We start from the raw sequence: 21,650 nt of genomic DNA, 5'->3' as shown, positions 1-21,650 counted from the left end.
ATTTTCTTTGTTTGCCCAATAAATGCGTGTCATACAACAACGTTTTAGCGCTACATTAAAAAAATAAATAAATATATAAGATTAAGAGTATAAAGTTGTAGCAATACAAGCATAGCATTCATAATATTTTGAGAAAAAAAATCAAGCTTATGTGAATAAAGTCATAGCAATATAAAAAATCAGGTCGAAATGTTTTAACCCTGGAAACCGAACGAAGTACTGGCAACGTCGACGATGTTTTAATAAAACACATATGTAGCTGTCAAGAGGCAATTTTCCTCAATGTCTGATATTTTTCTTTCAAATAATTTCTTACTGCTAAATTGTAACCTAAGGTCAAATGATCTACATCCATATAATGCAAAAACAGCAAAGCGTTGAATCTCAAATCGCTACATCTTTATTTTCAAAAGTTTTTGCTTCATTCTTGTCATTTTGACTTCATTCTCAAAACATTGGAAAATATTAGAAACAGACTCAAACTTCATCTGGGTGAAGTTCATCAAATGTTCATCATATGGAATTATCCTCAGCTACCTTTGTTACCACAAAACACTGGACGCACTAGAGCGTGGGAACGAGGATCCAAAATCACATCGGACCGAAAAGTTCATGAAGAGTGGGCAGAGGAGCACCAGTGATCTTCTCAGCAGTCTGAACTGACTTCTGTAGTCTTCTAATGTCTGGTTTGGACCGCAAACCACAAGTTAATTCAGTAAAACTACACCAACACCTGTGAAATGTAGAACTTCCTTAGCTGACGAACAATGTAATGTAGTTAAAACAGTAGCTTCAGTAGTAGCAGTAGTTTTACTCATTTCATCCTAAAGATCTTCTTAAAAAATACATTTATAACAGAACATCTTTCGAGCTCCATGCGGATATTTGTTATCTTTCAGGGTTCGTGGTATTCAGGTTAGAAGAAGAATCTGCTAAACACTTCTAGGCTTTAATTTGTTCATTTAAAAAACAAAGTGGAAAGAAATTTGACCTCATCTGATAAGACGAAGGAACAAGGTTAATGCAAGAAAATTATTTTTTTTTTGTTCAGTGATTGTTCAAGTTTTCTGTTACTGAAACTACAAACCACGAATGAGTTTGGGATTCATCTTTCATTCAGCCATCTTTACCTCAGCTACATTGTTCAGTGTGGATGCATGTGTTGAAGAAGTAAAAGCAGGGACCAGACTGTGTTTCACATGTAAGTCGTGTTAAGCTTTTTTTTTTAAACGAAATAAAAGCCAAATTGTTCGAATCCTGTTGGCTGTCACGAGTCACACCAGGTGCAAACATCTAATTGTTTTCAACTGCAAACTGGTGACGATCCCAGACTGGTTTTACCTGCCCATGTGGAACAGTCCATTAAAAAAAACACTGAAATGGGAAGCCATTAGCAACCTGTTTATCCCTGTAGCTTCCAGTTCTTTCACTCTACTGGAGCCAACTGAAATTTCCCCTAAGGCTCGGATATGATGAACTTGATGATGAATGCTAATGCAGGAGCACAGAGCTGTGAGAAAACGAGCTCACACCACCACTGACAGCCTGTCTGCTCACACACACACACACACACACACACACACACACACACACACACACACACACACACACACACAGCCTGGATGGCCTACTGTCCCCACCTGCTGGCTAAAGAGACAAATTCCTACTGAAGGTGTGTGTTCACCTGACTGAGCAACACCTGTGCAGTCTCTCTATGTATCATTCTGAATAAAAGAGCGACATCCATGTACACAAACCTGCAAACATAGACGGCAAAATCTACAGTTCTCTTCAATTTATAACTAGTAATTCGTAATTGTAAGGGGGCCAATAATTTCAATCAGTTCTAAAAAAAAAAAAAAACACACACAAGCTCTCTGAAAATGTTTGCAGCATCCCTGAATATTTCAGCTCTTCCTCATATATCGTCTATTCTTCACTTTTGTAAAGGCTCCAAAGAACATTGGCTTATTATTTGCGTGCTTTTACGAAAAATGTGTCAAAATGGAAAAATGTGAAATAAATGCAAACAAAATGATGTGCTAGTTGCAGAGTATTTACTCTCAATCTTCAGGAGAAATTAGGAAATTGGCCAAAACCCAAAAATTCCAACCATCGTTTAATACCAAAATCATAAAAACAATAATTACAATAATATAAAAAGTGTTGCTGTTATTATTATTATGCAGTGTGTAATAATTATGTGTAAAAATAACTGTGCGTTATTAAACATTAATAATATTTTAAATATTATACCGTTTTTTTATTATTATTATTAATTTCAACATTGTACAATAATACTGAAGACATCCAAACTATAAAACAACAAAATTATTTCATAAAGAATTATTTGTTGCTATTTTAGATTGTCCAAAGTAGCTACATATATGTTTGATGACAAGCTTGGACTTGTTTAAAGACTCAATGTTTTTTTCTTAAGTTGGAGAAAATCAAATATACACTGAGGGGTTCTACTGGCACTTTTTTTGCAAGTGGCAACCTGTTATTTCTTATTTTAGGAGACTACGGGTGCTACCTGATTAAAGATCCAAATTGGTCAAAATTGGACTGTATGCATGACCTTTATTTTGTTTCTTCAGTTGTTTAAGCAGGGGGGTGTGGGGTGTGTGTGTGTGCTCATGTGTGTGTGTGTGTGTGTGTGTGTCTTTGTCGGGGGGTTTGTTTGTGTTTTGGGGAGTGGGGGTGTTTTTTCTTTGTTTATTAAAAAAGTAAAAATTGAGAATTTATGTTTACATTTTTGTATTTGTAATTCTTGATTTTTCAATAAAAATAATAATAAAAAAAAAAAAAGCTTGGACAACTAATGACATTCTCTCATCAGATTAACAAGATAGTCACCTGGAACCTACAGGGATCAGAGGTCTTGAGTACTTGTTGGCTGCTTTTCCTTCACTCTCAAAACATCTCAATTGGATCTAGATCAGCTGATTGTGGAGGCCGGGCAATCCATCACACTCCTTCAGGTAGAAATAGCTTTTACATAAACTAGAAGAATGTTTGGGGTCAATGTCCTTTTGTGTGGAAAATAAATAAATAAAAAAATACAAATAAAAAATAAAAATTATTGATGATGATGATAATAATAATTATATATATATATATATATATATATATACACACACAAAAAAGGCAGCTTTTCTATCATACAGTAAAAACCTAAAGTTTATAATGTCATTTATTTTGTAATTATCACAGCCACAGCTTTGTGCACAGAGGAAAATACATGGTGTCCCAATACTTTTGGACCACATCGGTTTTACACACCCTGTTTCTTTAAAACATAAAAATCCTAATTATGTCCGTTTTTTCCTCTTCACACCTTTTACACACACACACATACACACACACACACATGCACGCAGAGCGTTAGCACGTTCACACGTTCACACAGTGTTAGCGTGTGAAATGGCGTCAGGGGAGGTCTAATGATCTATATCGTATACATTGCAGTATATTACAGCATGTTCGAGTCTCAGTGTCCCGGTCAGTGAGAGAAGGACCTCGGGTTACGCAGGGAATGGGCCGTGCTGTCTAATTCCATGTTTAAAGTCTGGCCTTTTTTAAGCTCAAGCCGCAGCCTCACGGAAATATCATCACTCTGGCGCTCTCTCACTAATTACTGCCTACTGCCCCATCCGACAGCTCTCCCTCCTTCTGCATACTTTCCTCCTCGCAGTCCTTCATTGTGTGCCCCCACTTTCCTCACTCCCGCTGGAGATTTATAATAGTTTTTAATCTCTACTACAAACCATCAAATGTAAACCATTAAAACCATTAACAAGTGCTTTTCAGTACAAATACCATTACAAACCATTAGCTGTTAACCATTAAAACAATTACTGAACATGTTTCAGCAAAAATACTATCATAAATGATCAACTGTTAACCATTAAAACCATTACCAAATGGTTTCACCACAAATACAATTACAAACTATCAGCTGTAAACCACTTAAACCATTAACAAGTGGTTTCCAGTACAAACACCACTACAACACATCACCTTTAAACCAATAAAATCATTACTGTTACCAGTTGTTAACTAATAAAAACCATTACTAAATGGTGTCCAGTACAAATACCATGACAAACCATCAACCAATAAAAACATTACCAAATGGTTTTTCAGGACAAATATCATTGCAAACCATCAGATGTTAACCACTAAAACTATGACTTAATGGTTGCAAGTACAAATGCCATCACAAAGCATTAGCTGTTAACCATTAAAACCATTACCAGAGGATTTTTAGGACAAGTATAATCACAAACCATAAGGCTGACATGCTATTAACATTAAAACCATTAAAACCATTACTGAACCATTTCCAAGTGGTTTCCAATTCAGATGCAACTACAAACCATCAGCTGTTAACCATTAAAACCATTATCAAATGGTTTCCATCAGAAACAACATTAGCTGTAAACCGTTAAAAACATTAACAAGTGGTTTCCAGTACAAATACCATTACAAACCATCCAATGTAAACCATTAAAAACATTACCAAAGAATTATAAGTACAAATACCATTACACTCTCTCAGCTGTTAACCATTAAAACAAATACTGAACAGGTTCCAGTACAAATGCCATTACAAACAATCAGTTGTAAACTATTAAAACCATTACTCTTACCAGCTGTAAACCATTAAACGTTTAACCATTACAAACAATTTACCGTAAAGAATTAAAACCAAGTGGTTTCCGATTCAGATGCAACTACACACCATCAGCTGTAAACCATTAAAACCATTACCCAGTGGTTTACAGTACAAATACCATTACAAACTATAACTCTTAGTGGTTAACCATTAAAAACACTACTGTTATCAGCTGGAAACCATTAAAAACATTTTTTCATGGTTTCCAATTCACAAATCATCGACTATCAACCAATAAAACAATGACTGAATGGTTTTTACTACAAATCCCATCAAAAACCATCAGCTTTTATCCTTTAAAACCATTACAGAACAGTTCCCAGGAGAAATGTGTTTGGTGCACATCATTAAACCATTATGATCAAACCAAGGAAACGAGTGTAGAAACGTGTTCTAATCTGGGGGCTTAACACCGTCCTAATGGTCCTCACTGGTGTAGAGTATCTGAAAAACGTGTTTAAAGGATCGTCATGCTCTGCCGCACTGCAATAGGTTTCACGTCGTCCTTCTCTCCATCCCTTGTGCTATCTTTGGCCACATGTGCGAGTTCTCGGTCTTCTTTAGTAGCGAGGGTAACAAGATCACAGAATTAGAAAGAAACACATTCACGTTGGCTTCAAAATAACCAGCGAATGGTGTGTTTCTGCTGCCCACACACCACCTGGCACCGAGCCCACGTGACTCATTGAGCTAATGAGACCATATTACAATAAACTGTCAGGAATGAGGCAGAAACAAATGCAGTGCTCAGATGGCTAATGTACAGCATGCAGGCTGCTTGTTTTCATGCTTATTAGCAGATGGCTTCGATAACAAATTCTTAACCTCATGGACCAGTGCGGAAATAAAATTGCTTTAATTGCTGATGTATAAAGAAACGTGTACAGTAAGACATACGCTCATTACAGTCTACGATTTATTGTACCACAACGCTGTAGAATTCTTTATTTTGATTGGTCAGAAGGTGATGAATCATTCTGTGTCAGCAGCTCAGTTTGTGTAGCACCAAAGTACACAGGGTCTTGCACGGCAGTAGTGATGGTCGTTCATGAACGAGTCGTTTATTTTGAATAAATCTTTAACGTGACTCAGAAGAAGAGTCAAAGTGTGATTCCAAACCACCAGTACTGAACCATTACCAAAATGATTCCTCCAGGTCATGTCCTAATGAGTCCTACTGATTACTGATACTGGTCTTTAATAGTATCAGACAGAACGTGGCACCAACAAAGAGCAACAAATTACCAGCAGAGACCACAGGGACCATTATAGTTTCCATTAGAATCAACACAATTAAAAACAATGCAATTTCTATTATAAACATTACAACCATTACAATTTAAGTATAACCATTAAAACCATAACAGTTTCTATTATAATCAATAAAGCTAGCACAATTCTCATTATAACCATTAAAACCATTACAATTCCAGGGTGCCAATTCCAGAACATGCAACAGATACCATTAGAGACCAACAGGGACCCTTGCAGTTTCCATTAAAACCAATACAATTCATATGTTAACCATTAAAACCATTGTCTAATATAACAATTTATTCCAATACACTTCACAGTATGAACATTAAAACCCTGTAAAATGCCCATTATCACCATTAAAAACTTTACTATTGCTATTATAACCATTAAAACCAATGGTCACTGTGGATCTCTACTGGAAATGTTGCCTTTCATTGGAATTGTAATGGTTTTAATGGTTATATGGGAATTCTATTGGATTTATTGATTATAATGGAAACTGAAATGGTAATTTCAGTTTCCCCCAAAACCACTGAAACATTCTATGAAACATCACCACATCTCTACTGTCATTCAGAAAATGACAGGAGTAACCTGAAGCAGTGAAGTTCTCACGCTAGTCGGCTAGTTAACCGCTAGTTAGCATGAGTTCCTGTTTCTCAAAGGTCTGACACAAGTGTCTGAATCAGGATCGGCTCAGAATCGGTCCCATTATTGCTGATTTATTTAACCAGCAGTCAAAAAAGACACTTTTATGAGCATTATGAAGACTGTGTGGGAATAGTAATGAAAATGGTAGCTAGCTGACTAAACTAGCTGACTAAGTTACCTAGCTGACCAGTGAGGCAAAAATACTTGATTTTTTTTATTTTTGTGTATCTGTGTGTGTGTGTGTGTGTGTGTGTGTGTGTGTGTGTGTGTGTGTGTGTGTGTGACAAATTGAGCTCATATGTAATGCTTTTAAACAGAAGTACTGATCAATTGTGTGTTTTTAAAGGCAAAGTGTGTATTCAGTGCTGAAATCTGCCCTTGGCTCCATGTTACATAATCAGGACGACCCATTTAAGACAAATGAGCCATGTGTTTTTAAGAAAAAGAGAGAGATAAAGAGAGAGAGAGATAGAGAGAAAGAGAGAGAGAGAGGGAGAGGAAGAGGAAGAGGGAGAGCGAGAGCTGCTCTCAGGTGTGTGTGTGTGTGTGTGTGTGTAAGCTAAAGAAAGAAAAAGACAGCAAGAGAGGAGGCTTACGCTTGTGTCAGGTACTCCGGTGAGGGTGAGAGTTGAAGAGAAGTGAGGGAAAGGATGGAGGGATGAAAAGAGAGGAGGGTGGGAGCTGTGGCTGGGTGCTGGAAGTCCGCAGGAAGATGGCTCTCACCAGGAAGATTAATTAGTCTCTGACAGCGACAGCTAAAGTGTTACAGCCATCTGGAGAGTGTGGAACTTTAGGAGACTTCAGACTGTGTGTGCGTGTGTGTGTGTTCGTGTGTGTGTGTTCATGCATGCTTATGAGACTTAAAACTGTTTTCTGCATGTGTGTGTGTGTGTGTGAGTGTGTGAGAGAGAGAGAGACTCGGCTTTGCAGCTCTGTTGTTGTAGATGAAAAAACTTCTCAAAAAACATGTGAAAAGCAACTGCAGAGTGTTAGAGAGACACGGCGGCCTCTGTGACCTTAACAGCGTGTGTGTGTGTGTGTGTGTGTGTGTGCGTGTGACTGTTGGGGAGGTTGTGACTCTCTCTTTATATACCAGCAGAGACCAATTGTCCCCACAGGAACAGAAATATCTGAGAGTTTTAATCTTAATAAAGGCAAACACTTCTGAAAAAAGATTTCTGAAATAAATAACAATGAAAAAGAACTAAATAATAAATAAATGAGTTACTGAATCCAGACTGAAGCTTAACTTTTCCTCCTAGTTTATCATCAATTATATAAAAAAAGGGATTATTGATTCAGTTATTTTAGTCATTTACTATTTCAATAAAATGATTTTAACAGGTCAAATTCCAGCTTTAAATTGTATTTCCTAACAAAAGAGCGTCTGCAGTTAGAATGTTGGCCACTAGGGGGCTGCAACAAGAAAAAATTGTACACACTACACTCACTATCCATCTTACTTATTTTAAAACATCTTATTTGCTATATTTCCAATTTCATTTACTTATTTATATTAATTTGTTTTAGTTCATATTTTGCATTATTATAAAAACCCTTATACCCTTGTTCTTTCATGGCACCCTGCAATAGCATCACTGTTCCCATTTTATTAGAATTTTACTTTATCTACATTTTGCGTTTCTTCCTTTACTTATACTGATGAAATATCGTATTTGAACAATCTGGCCGAGAGAGAGAGAGAGAGAGAGAGCGAGAGAGAGAGAGAGAGAGAGAGAGAGAGAGAGCGAGAGAGAGAGCGAGAGAGAGAAAAATCGATCCACCAGGGGGCGCCACATAGCAGCACAATATAAAGCAAGACTATAATTTCTGACCCATTGTTCAAAAGAAGTAAAAATCAATCAGTCAATAAATAAATAATCATAATCACCAGCATTAAATAAAGTTTTCAAAAAAAGGCTGATTTATCCTAAGTTTGTAACCCAGCGTATCAGTGTAGATTTATTTATCAATAGAAACTCAAAGCACTTTTGTACGTCGCTCTGGACACAGGCGTCTTCTAAATGCCACAAAATGTAAAAACCCAGAACCCATTTTGGTGACTGATGAGACACTTCTATCAGTTGCATTTGCAACAGGCACTGCTGGTATCAATTTTAACTCAAAATGTAATAGTTTGTGCAATAAATCACATTTCAGGTTACACTTGTTGAACAGCATATTAATACATTTGATTTGCCAAAAAGTGAAGACCCCTCTGTGTGTCCACCTGTAGAACCGCAATGCAATTTATTTACACTTTGTGACCAACGTAGCAATGCACACATTTTTGGATTAAGCTTTATTTGGCCATGAATTCCTAAAAACAAGACAGTTTATTATATACAATACAATAACAATACAATTGTCAATTTAAAGTGAAGTAGAAGAAAGTATTTTTTTTTAAATAACATTTTAGTGGAATGTATTATTGCAATATACCTACACTATAATAATAATAATAATAATAATAATAATAATAATGATAATAAAGACCAGAGATGCCCAAACTATAAAGGAGGAGGAGTAAGAGAAACAACCAAACATTTAAACAACCAAACATTTAAACAACCAACCAACCAATCTTTCAATCAACCAGCCAAATCACCAACCAATCAACCAGCCAATAAACCAAACAACAAACCAAATCATACAACCAACAAACTAATCATTTAAACAAACATCAACCAACCAACCAACCAGCCAATCAACCAACCAACTAATCATTTAACCAAACATTCAATCAACCAACCAATCAACTAATAATTTAAACAAACATTAAAACAACCAACAAACCAATCAACCAGCTAATCAACAAACCAAATAAACAATCAATCAAACAATTATTTAATTAACCAACCAATCAACCAAATAGTCAACCAACCAAACAAAAATAATGTAAGTAATCCAAACTTCTTAAACTTCATCGTTTTCTTCTCGATCGTGATCTAAACCTTTGGTCTCGGCCCCACTCGTGCCTTCTCCCGTCCGCGCCCCCCCCCCGCGCGCGTGCCCGCGAGTGAGTAAGTGCGCGTGCGCGTGCGTGTCAGGGACGCTGCAGCTTCACTCTTTCCCTGTTTTCCCTCTGTCTCTCTCTCCTTCTCTCTCTCTCACATCAGTCCTCTCACTGTTCTCACTGATGACACGGTGGATGTAACGCAGCAGGCCGGTACGCGGACGCCTTTCCGCCTTGAGTCCACGTTTCCGGTGAGGATTTTCGGCCTTTTTTTCGCTCAATATCCCTTTAATTTATCCTCGTAACATATCGTATCCGGGGCGTTATTTATTCCCACCCGTATCCCGACGAAATCCCGCCTTCTTTGTAGGGATTGGCTCGTTACGTTCTGCCTCCTGCTCTCTGATTAGTTGATATGCCCCGTTAAGGATGCGATAGCCAATCGCAGTGAGGGATATAGGAACGGTTGGAATACGGATAGAGAAAAAATTTGGTTGGTTGGAAAATACAGCTAGTCAGCTCCAACTGACAGCAGTGAGTAATTATTATATATTTATTAGTAAATGTAAATAATTTAGCAGTTGTAATGCGCATTGTGGTGAGTTTTGGATGTGGTAGTTGTAGTTTATTCGCTATTTATAAACGAGTGACACTAATGTATCTCTTCGCTGTGTGAATGTGCGAGGCAGCTAGCCGTGTTTGCTAACTGAGTTCGGCTAATGAAAGCCGGGCGCTCGGCTGATGACGTCACTGACGACGTGGTCTTCGGCGTTCTTTGAGCTCCAGCGGAAGTGGATGATGACGTCACGCAGCGTTGGTGGCGTCAGATCGCTTTATTATGGCTTGCTAGTCGTCAACCTTGTTAGCTAAGCTAGGCCAACACTTTTTTCCCCCTGTTCCTCCACCTCTTCCTTTTCTTCTTCCTCTTCCTTCTCGTCCTCCACATTCTTATCCTCATCTCCTTCTCTTCTTATTCCTCCTTTTCTTCTCTTCCTATGTCTCCTCCTCATTATCCTCTTTTTTCTCCCCTCTTCCTTTTTCTCTTCCTCCATCTCCTCTTGGTTTTCACCCTCTTTCTCCTCTTCTGCTCCATCTTATTCTCTCCTCTTCCTTCTATTACTACTCTTCCATCTCCTATCCCTTCCTTCCTCATTCTCTTCCTGTTCCTTTCACTTTCTCCCCCTTCTCTTCTTCATCTTTCTCCTCCTTTTCCATCCTTCAGCATCCCGCATTGATTTAATATCAACCTCTCATGGTCCTTCTCTCAGTGATTAGTTGATTGTTAGCTGTTGAGTGATCAGTGATTAGTTGTTGTATGAACAGTAGTGTTCAGTGATTGGTTGTTGTATGAGCAGTAGTGATCAGTGATTGGTTGTTGTATGAACAGTAGTGTTCAGTGATTGGTTGTTGTATGAACAGTAGCGACCAGTAAATGGTTGTTGTATGAACGGTAGCGACCAGTGATTGGTTGTTGTATGAACGGTAGCGACCAGTGATTGGTTGTTTGTTGTCCCACTGCACTCAATGCAGGTGTGAAATCCAGGCATGCTCCATCAGCCATCTATCGACCTGTCCTTCAGATCACCACCTCGAGCTGAATTCTGTCACTAATCCCCACCCACTTCTGTTTCACCGGTGTTTACAGTGAAAGCACTGTCCAAGAAAACGAACACACTGTTGTCTGAGCCCTGCTCTCTCCTGCTCTCTCCTGCTCTGGCAAAATCTCGAAATATTTATCCAGACACCAGATTAGAGGCTCACATTTAATGAGATTTTAACATATAATTGTCCGATCCTGAGTGTGCATGGAGCTGTGTAAGCTTACTTATTGATTTCCTAGGCTCTGTGGTCCCATTCTATGCCCAGGATCAGCACCTGAGTGTGTTTACGTCGTGGCCTAAAATGTCCTAGGTTAAACGTTTAGTTAAACAGCTAGTCATTGGGATACCTACCTACCTTCTTTTGTGTTAACCGCTAGTTTTAAGCCGCTAAGTGAACGATCCGGCAGAAGTCGAGTGGCTGCTGGAACTTGATGATTAGGCATCACGACCTAGTAATGTGTCGGAACACGGAGCAGTCGCGTGGGAACGTTGCAAGAACCATGTATGATGAATGTGCTAGTGATCCTGTGGAGTGCTGGTTATCAAGAACCTGTAGTTGAGCTGAAACATGTCGTCTTTATGCAGAAAAAATGACGCTTTAGAGACCCCTAGAATCAACTCCATGATGTCTTTAATACGAGATGATTTTACTGTATTTTGGTGCTTTTGTACAGAAAAAAACATCACGATCCATTGTCGATACCATCATCCGACTCGAGCCAAAAGCACAGACTCTTTCACCCTTATCATGTTGGTTTAACAGCACAGCCATAACAGCTTCCAATGATCTAACATGATTTTTAGGAGCACCAGGGGAAGAAACATTCTTCATAGCCATGGCAACAACAATCACGATTTAGACACAAGTCTCTGGAACTCTGGAACCACAGGAAACAAACCTGAAAATATTATATATAGAGTAGGAAAATGTACAGTTTACACCACAGCACTGTTTCTGAATTCTAATTGGTCACCAATGATTTGCTTTGTGTGGTATAAGAGGAATCAAACGCCACAGAATGTGTTTTTAGAGGTGAAAAAAAAAAACCACAGGGCGAATGTTGTCCAGTCTGGTTGTTCTCAGGAGATTTACACGTTTGTCTTGAAAGTCTAGATTTTCTCTCGGAGGAGAGTGTAGTGGTGCCGTGTGTTTATAAACACTCGCATTCCAGACATTGTGAGAACATAATGCTTAGCGTTCACGTGAACAAACACTTTGCGTATCATCAACACCGGAGCGGTTCGAATACGCAGAAGTAATGTTGTCAATGACGTCACAATATTTTTTTAAGGTTTTTGTGCATCCGCTTGTAATACATTTGACACGATACAAAGCGACAACAAACTTTTTTTTTTACTTTAAAAACAATAATCATTGAAACCACAAAATAAATGAGAAACACTGATTTAATGTCAAATGTTTTATGCATTTAATGTATTTTTTGAAGATTTCTAACGATTGGATTATATACTTATTTTTATTAACTTTACATTTTTATTATAAATATTCAAAAGATTTAATATTTTTTTTAGATGTTTTTTTTTTTTTTTTATGACTGACAAGTTACAAGAAAAACTGTTCTGTTTGTTAATTAATTAATTGGTTATTTGGTTACTTAATTAATTAATGTTTAAACGCAGGAAGCCTGATTAGGTTCCCGCTATCCTAGTGGGCGTGGTTTCTTCTGAGAAGACTCCACACCGGTCCTTAGGACAGGAGAGTTCAGTGAACGGTTTAATGAAGAAGATCTTGAGCTTTATACTTACTACACTTTATTTCACCACATTATTCGACTGAAGATGTTTCAGAAGGATGTCTTTCATAGCTTCGGTATCATTCCGGAGTTGCAGAAGAGCTTCGAAGTGGCTTCGTAGAGCTAAACAATACTGAATACATGTAGACCCACAACTGACACGGCATCTGAAAACAACAGCCTCGTTGTAACACTGTGTGTGTGTGTGTGTGAGTTTGTGTGTGTGTGTGTGTGTGTGTGTGTGTGTGTGTGTGTGTGTGTGTGTGTGTGAGTGCGTGCGATGTGGAGCCATCCATCATCCCATCTGTCCTAGGGGTAAACGACTGTATATCATCAAGTGATTGTTGTGCGATTTGAAATTGAGTATATCGTAAACCTCAAACAAAACGCACCTTGATACCGCACGCATACATCACGTGATGAAGTCTAGTTGGTTAGACGTGTGAGTGAGTTCAATCTATTAAAAGAATTGTAATAATTTCACAATAAAATACAATAGATTTTCACAGTAGCATTGATGATGACAGCGTAAGGTGGCGTGTGCAGATGAAGAATTACAGGATAGTTTAGAAGGGCATGCTTACGTTGAGAAGTCTGGTGGCTTGTGGGAAGGAGCTTCTCCTAAACCTCTCGGATTTGGACATGAGAGAAAGGAAATGCTTGAAGAAACAGATACTGGGGTGATTATGGTCCTTGATGCCCTGTTTCTGCATTGACTGATGTATACATCATTTATGCACCAAGCTGGCACGCTTTTCTCTTTTTTTTTTTATTATTAAAGATGTTCCTGAAACGGAACATCTCATAAATGGTAGTCATGTCCTTAAGGTTTGTACAGAGCTTCAGTGTTTGAACATCCAGAGTTGAGAACCTCACAGCAGAAAGTGTAGAATAACTGGAGTAAGATGAACTGGAACGTGAAGGATGGAAGATAAGTTGGTTGGTAATGAAGTGAATGGAAAAGGGAAAACGTTTCATTGATAAATCCTGAGCACCGTTTTGTGTGTGTGGAAGTGCTCAGTCGATAGAAAGTTCTCCTGTGGGAAAAGCCTACATTGCTCACATTCCGTGTGTGTGTGTGTCTGTGTGTGTGTAAATTACCTATGTTTTATATTCTCAGTGAAAGTATTGGTGTGGTCCCATTACACGTTTAGTCTCCATTTCCTCTTTATGATCTGCTCCATTTTTCTGAGAAGATGTTCCATTGTGGAGAAGTCAGTTGTCCTAATACTTTTGGCCATAAAGTATACGTCAGCTTCTTAATTTTTTTAATTTTGGCAAATTGTAGATGTGGCGCATCAACTCGAGTTCGTAACCCACCCTGTTTCATGCTTGGTTCTGATTGGTCAGAAGGCATTGGAGAAAGCGTAGAAAGGTTTGTGAGCCGTAAGGAAAAATCTCAGCTTTGTGTTAATTCTGCTTGTTTGACCAGCTGGATGAGATTTAGACGTCCGTTTTGACCATGTGTCCAAGCTAGACTGTATACAGGATATGACACGTGACAGCTCATTCATTTTTATTTTTATTTTTTTTGGTTTTGGCTTCGGCTTCGAACACGGGACTGAAACATGAGTCTGAAACCAGGCATTGCTTTGTCATTTGTGCAGATTATTTTTTTCTCCCCCCCAGAAAGGGGAAGTAGGATTCTGTTATACGAGAGATCTAAGTAAATAGTAAAAAAAAAAACCTTGAAACTGACACCAGTTCAGTGGAAGGGCATTTATTAGCAACCATTCCGATTATAAATCCTCTTTGCCTGACCTGGATTCATTCAGAAGATTAGAGTCTCCTCATGGACGTGTTATGAGACAGGCTTGAAGAAGAAAAGACGAAAGGAAGAAAGAGAGAACGTGCCCAGGTTTTAAATAAAACCCTGAATGCCACAAAAGTGCTGAAAAACAACTGCAAAACAACTGTACAACTAAGGAAGGGTGATGACATGCAGGGTATCAGTTCGTTCATCGCAGCATGATTCCACACAGAAGTGAGGCGTGACAGTACGTAACACATTCCTGAGATTTTCAATCCTTCAGCTCTGGACTTATAAATACCTTTAAAACAAACTCGCTAGCTGCCTCTCTCTGGCGCTGCTGTCCTCTGAAATGCGAATTTGCTCCATTGGTGGAAAACTCAAATATCTTGAATTTTATGTAATTTTACTACTCATTTTTATTATTTTTTTTAAGCTTTTGTTGGAACTTACCAAAACCTAGAGTATACATAAACAAAATCTGTCTGTCCCCAGCCCCGCCCCTCTTTCCTTGCCTCCCTCTCAGTGCGCCGGCGGCCATGGAGAGCTCATCGGTGGCGTCGGCATCGTCAGAGGCGGGAAGCACGCGCTCGCAGGAGATCGAGGAGCTGGAGCGATTTATCGACAGCTACGTCCTTGAATATCAAGTACACGGACTTATAAACGACAAGAACGACAATGAGAATGACAACGCAGACAAGAAGCAGACCAACGTCTCCCAGGTTTATATAACCATAATGTAAATAAACTGGTATAATCCCAGTCTACTGTCTGTAAACTGGTATAATCCCAGTCCACTGTTTTTATCAGGTTTATATAACCATATCCTCTATAAGCTGATATCATCCCAGTTCACTGTCTTTGTTATGTTTATATAAACATAGCCTCTATAAACTGGTATAATCCCAGTCTACTGTCTCTATAAACTGGTATAATCCCAGTCTACTGTCTCTATAAACTGGTATAATCCCAGTCCACTATCTCCATCAGGTTTATATAACCATATCCTCTATAAACTGATATCATCCCAGTTCACTATCTTCGTTATGTTTATATAAACATAGCCTCTATAAACTGGTATAATCCCAGTCCACTGTTTCCGTAATGTTAATATAACCATATAATCTATAAACTGGTATAATCCCAGTCCACTGTCTTTGTTTATATAACCATAACCTCTATAAACTGGTATAATCCCAGTCCACTGTCTTTGTTTATATAACCATAACCTCTATAAACTGGTATAATCCCAGTCCACTGTCTCTGTAATCTGTTATAACCCCAGCCCACTGTCTCAGTTAGGACAATGAGAACGACAACGCAGACAAGAAGCAGACCAACGTCTCCCAGGTTTATATAACCATAATGTAAATAAACTGGTATAACCCCAGTCTACTGTCTCTGTAAACTGGTATAATCCCAGTCCACTGTTTTTATCAGGTTTATATAACCATATCCTCTATAAGATGATATCATCCCAGTTCACTGTCTTTGTTATGTTTATATAAACATAGCCTCTATAAACTGGTATAATCCCAGTCCACTGTCTCTGTAATCTGTTATAACCCCAGCCCACTGTCTCTGTTAGGTTTTTATACCCATAATCTCTGTTATAAACCCAGTCCCAAAATTTTCAGAATTTTCCAACTAATTAAACCAGTCTGATTGGATAACGAGTTTAACTCTTTATGGTTTTCCATATGAGAAATTTGCTGTCGTCTTAGTTCGTGTCACTTTTCTCGTCGTCTTTCGGTCTTATTTTGTTTTCCTCCTTTAATTTCTCACTCTGGCGTTCTAGTCATCCATTCTCTGTCTCCTGCTCTCTCTTTCTCTCTCTTATAGTGGACGGAGGACTGCAGCGATAAGATAGATGGGAGCTGGTCGTCCTCGCGGGGTAGAGGCTCGTCCAAACCGGTGAGCCGTCTAGCCGTCTAGCCGTCTGGCTGTCTAAATTGGGTTTTTGTCTGTGCATTTTAGGGGTTGTGTTGCAGGACTATGTTCATCTTATCTTGTAATTATTAGTGTAGCTGTGCGTGTGCCTGTAAATATCCGAGTAGCAGGTCAACGGATGAATAGCAAATTAACACATTAAAACGAAGGTTGCACATTGACTAAATACAAACTAAAGTTCAAAAGTATAGGGACACCCGACTTTTCCAACATCATGTGGTTCTTCTCCAAACTGTTTCCACGAAGTTGGAGGCACGGGATTGTATGAAGTCATCTTTTGGATTTCCCTATCGCTTGAACTAGAAGACCCAAACTTGGTCCAGCATGACAATGCATCTGTGCTCCATCAAGCACAAGCTCTTCACCTCACCTCCATCGCTGGTGGCTAAATGGAAATCTCCACAAAATCTAGTGGAACATTTTCCCAGGAGATTTGATCTTATTATGAGGGCAAAATGAGACTGAATGTGGAATGCGATGGCTAAAATGGAGCACATACCAATCTTATGGTCACGTGTCAACAAATGTTTGGCCATGCAGTGTATTTTCTGTGCTATTTGCTTATGTGGAAATGTGTGTGTGTTGGTGTTAATGAACTGGGAGATAGAAGAGAGAAAGAGAAAAGGAACACTACACATTTTTGTTAGTGCTGTTTCATCCAGAGCTTAAGTAAGTATGGTACCAGGAGCTCTTGTTGCTATGAGTTACTCACCCTGTCAGCATTCCGTGTGTGTGTGTGTGTGTTTGTGTGTGTGTGTGTGTGTGTGTGTGTGTGTGTGTTAGAATGGTGCTACAGAAATACTGTCTAGGCAAATCTGTACCTCTGTAAACGATCACTCCCTCTGTCTGTCTGTCACATTTCATTAGTTTATAAATTTGCAGACCGTACAAGTCGTCCATCATCACCAACACACAGCAAATTAAATCATAATTGAGGTTATGATGATGAAAAAAACTCCTGGTCTTTCTTTCTGAGCTTTAAAAAAAAAATAAACATCCATACAAGTTCTTCTTTAAGCTTATGCTCTAAAGCAGACCCGCACCGTACGGCCAAAAGTATTCGGACACCCGACTATTCCAGACAAATCGTTACCTCACACCCAGAGGTACACGATTGTATTGGACATCTCTGGATGCAGGAGCATAAAATATTTTTCTTTCAGTTAACCTAGGAGACCCAATCCTGTTCAATGCCCTTGTGCAAAAAGCCAGCTCCAAGAAGATCTGCTTTACATGATGTGGAAGATCTTCTTCTATAGAGCTCCAACCCTATTGAACTATATATTATGAACGCTGACTGCACCCCAGGCCTCCTCACCTCACTCATAACATTACATGACTTTATCAACACCATTTAAATGCTTATTACAACTGTCCAACATGTAAATATAATATATATATATATATACACACACAGACACAAAAGTATAACTATAAGTATAAAAATAGGGGTAAACAAAATAATATATATAAATATAAATAAAAGACAGAAAGGGATGGGTAAAGATATGACAGTATTGTGATATTGACAGTAGTCCAGATTTGTCACTAAAGTGTTCGTGTTCAAAATCTAGTGGAACATCTTCCCAAAAGCTTATTATAAAAAGCAAATAGATAATTAAATAAGGAATGGAATGTTTGAAAAGAAGCACATAGCAAACTTATGGTCAGGTGTCCATGTAGTGTATTAGTATAAAGTGCATTCATATCTCCTAATCATGAGTAGTGGTAGAGCATCAGCAAACCCTGTTATGGGCTCCGCCCACACGTCCCTTTAATATGGACTCTCTAATATGGACTTTATGTGGCTGCCCAAAATGTGTAATTGAAATATTATGTGCAGAAGAAGTGGTCAGTAAAAAATTTTATTGTAAATCTATCTATCCGTTTTCTTTCTTTTCTTCCATCCGTCTCTTTCTACAGGACGAGTGGGAACACAGCAGTAACGGAAGTACAGGTTCCAGACCGAGCTCGGGTTCTCGGCCCGGATCCGGGTCGAGATCAGGAAGCCAAGGACACAACAAGCAGTTCTGTGCACCGTCCAAGGTACGTACACTTGGACACACACACACACACACACACGCACACACACACTTATTTATATATATATATATATATGTATGTATGTATGTATATATATATATGTATATACACGGTTCATTTGAACTGATATACCAACCTGAAACATGGCGACTTTTTTTTTCTCATGTGTGTAGAATGGAAACAGAGAGGGCTCACTTGACATCCTGGGGACAGACATATGGGCCGCCAACACCATGGAATCCCACGGGTAAGACCATCGTCCACTCTGTAATAACACACACACACACACACACACACCTGAGATGAGCTCATAGGATAAAAAGCAATTGACATTAATCACATTTAGCCTCTGCTACGTAGGGCATTAGTGGTTCAGTGGTTAAGGCTTTGGGTTACTGATCATAAATATCTCCAAGCTGTCACTCTTGGGGCCCCAGAGAAAGGCTCTTAATCCTCTCTGCTCTAGGAGCGCCATACCCTGCGCTCTGAACTCATCTTCCTAACATCGCTCTGATATCCAAAAAGGGAATTACACTGTGCTTTAATGTACATGAACAAGTATAAAGCAAGTATTTAGACTTTTGTGAAATATTGATGTAGATTTAGATCTTTTCCTGAACTTTCAACAAACTGAACTAAAGTTTGTGGACACCTGAGCAGGAGCTTCTTTTTAGACATCCCGTTCCCCCAGAAGAGTGGAGGTTATTATAGCAAATGGAGACTTAATGTGGAAGATGTTCCTCCTAGATTTTGTGAAGATTTGTGAGATCTCATTCAGCCACAAGAGTGTTAGTAAAGTCAGGTACTGATGTAGGTGATGTGAGGAGGCCTGGGTTGCAGTCAGCGTTGCCAGTTCATCATGTTGAACAGGGTTGAGGTCAGAGCTGTGAAGCAGGAGATCTTCCTCTCCAACCCTTGTAATGCAGATCTTCATGGAACTGGCTTTGTGAGCAGGAACATCGTCACGCTGGGACGGGTTTTTGTGCTCCGTGTGAAAACATTACATTAATATTCCCAATTGTAGATGAATTGAAGTATCCTTTTTGCTGGTCATAATTAAACACTCGGCTATGAATTTTAGTTGTCACTTTTTTTCGGTAAGGGTGCGCATACTTTTGCTTGTAGCCATCTTGATTTGCTTGTTGACTTTAGGAATGATTCTAGAGTCCAAAAACTGACACACGCATGTTACTCAAAGCATTATGTATTTATTTATTTATAAAGGAGCATTGGTATAATAGTAGGTTTATTGAGGTCACATGATCACGCTATATAGATAATCGTATTTTTAAGATAAAAATTCTATATGCTAACTCTTGGTGTGTGTGTGTGTGTGTGTGTGTGTGTGTGTGTGTGTGTGTGTGTGTGATGTATCACAGTGGTGCGACATGGGACCTGCAGCCAGAGAAGCTGGATTTCTCACAGTTCCACAGGAAGCAGTACAGAGGAACACCAAAGCCTCTCCCACACATCGACCGTGAGGGGTGAGCTTGCTTTATTTACACATTTATATATATACACACACACACACACACACACACACATATGCTTCATATAATAAATAATTCAGTTAATAAATAGTTCTCTTCAAAATAATCCCTGATACCTTTATATACACATCACCTCACAAACGTGTTTAATTACAGTTGAGTGGCCATGGCAACCGGTTTCTTATGCTGATTTCCTGTTTTCTTTTATTCTCATCCCTTCTACATAAGTTTATTTGTTTTGGATAAATTATAATAAAGGCTTTGTATTGTACGGCTTTATTGTGTTTTAGGATCATATTTAGTTTTTACCGCCCTCAGGTGGCAGAAAGTGCTTACTGCAAGTAATGTTTCCAGATGTTTCCTGACAATTTCTCAAGCAACTCTCACTCTCTCTCTCTCTCTCTCTCTCTCTCTCTCTCTCTCTCTCTCTCTCTCTCTCTCTCTCTCTCTCTCTTTCTCTCTCTTTTTCTCTCTACTCTACACTATATGGCCAAAGATATTGGGACACCTGAATTTTCTATTCATATGTGGTTCAGAGGGACAACAGTTGTACAGGACGTTTTTGGAGTCACTAGCATAAAAGTTTCCTTGGCACTAGGAGACCTAAACCTGTTGGAACATGACAATGCTCTTTTGCACAAAGCTAGCTCTATGAAGATATACTTTACAAGGTTTGGAGTGGAAGATCTCCTTCTCTAGAGCTCTGAATGTGAATGCTGACTGTACCTCCGGTCACCTCACCTCACTTACATCTTTACCTGACTTTACTAACACTCTTGTAGCTGATGAAGCACAAAATGTCCATAAAATCTAGCAGAACATCTTCCCAGAAGAGTGGAGTTTATTATAAGAGCAGATGGAGATTTAATGTGGGAATGGGATGCTAAAAAAAGAAGTACATACCAATTGTCAGGTGTCCACAAACCTTTTGCCACATAGTGCATATTTTATGTATAATGTGATTCTCAGTATGAGTTTGGATGATAAATGTTTGGTGGTTGAGGTCTCGCTGATGAGCCTCTGTGGATCTGTTGTGATCAGTGGTTCTGACGGGTTAAGAATTTTTCCTCTTTGTTTCCTCAGGATGATGAAGAGCAGATTTGAGGGCGATAGTATTGATCTAAACGACATCGAGAGGTTCCTGCCAGCCCTCCCAGTAAGAATCACTTTATTTTGTATAAAATGTTTGAAAAATTCAAGGGTCTTAATTATGTAATTGGTATTAATCTGAAGTAATGTCTCCATCTGGTGGATTTAAATGGAATTACATAAAGATATTTTTAAGTAAATACTGACATCTAGTGGTGTGTAATAACAATGACTGCATATAAAAAAATGAAATGGATGTTTTACTCATGAAGGCTGCAAGCCAATGACCCCATTGATAACCAGCCTGTGAGTATTTAATTTTATAAGAGCTCTGAATATCAGTCAACACCGGAAGCTTCTGTTTCGTTGATATGAAACATCACAGATGTGACAGTAGTGCACTTTGAAGCTCTACGATTCAATGGTGT

At 38.7% G+C, this 21,650-nt stretch overlaps 1 protein-coding gene across 3 annotated transcripts in view; it reads left to right on the top strand.

The window, feature by feature from the left end:
• The first annotated feature begins 9,530 nt into the window (after positions 1-9,530).
• The window catches only part of ctif (CBP80/20-dependent translation initiation factor), a 51,528-nt gene continuing 39,408 nt past the window's right edge, over positions 9,531-21,650 (top strand). For 2 of the 3 annotated variants that reach the window (XM_083563722.1, XM_083563720.1), the window contains exons 1-7: positions 9,531-9,796; positions 15,146-15,372; positions 16,493-16,564; positions 18,524-18,646; positions 18,817-18,890; positions 20,023-20,127; positions 21,217-21,289. In XM_083563722.1, the coding sequence (XP_083419848.1) occupies positions 15,190-15,372; positions 16,493-16,564; positions 18,524-18,646; positions 18,817-18,890; positions 20,023-20,127; positions 21,217-21,289 (630 nt within the window). In that variant the 5' untranslated portion in view covers positions 9,531-9,796; positions 15,146-15,189. Of the gene's footprint in view, positions 9,797-10,020; positions 10,080-15,145; positions 15,373-16,492; positions 16,565-18,523; positions 18,647-18,816; positions 18,891-20,022; positions 20,128-21,216; positions 21,290-21,650 lie in introns of those variants that run through there. The other variant, XM_083563721.1, reaches the window with a different exon arrangement.

The sequence above is a fragment of the Silurus aristotelis genome (genome assembly GCF_946808225.1).
Source record: "Silurus aristotelis genome assembly, chromosome: 16".
In the NCBI taxonomy this organism is placed as follows: domain Eukaryota; kingdom Metazoa; phylum Chordata; class Actinopteri; order Siluriformes; family Siluridae; genus Silurus; species Silurus aristotelis.
This window is presented reverse-complemented; position numbering and strand designations above follow the sequence as displayed.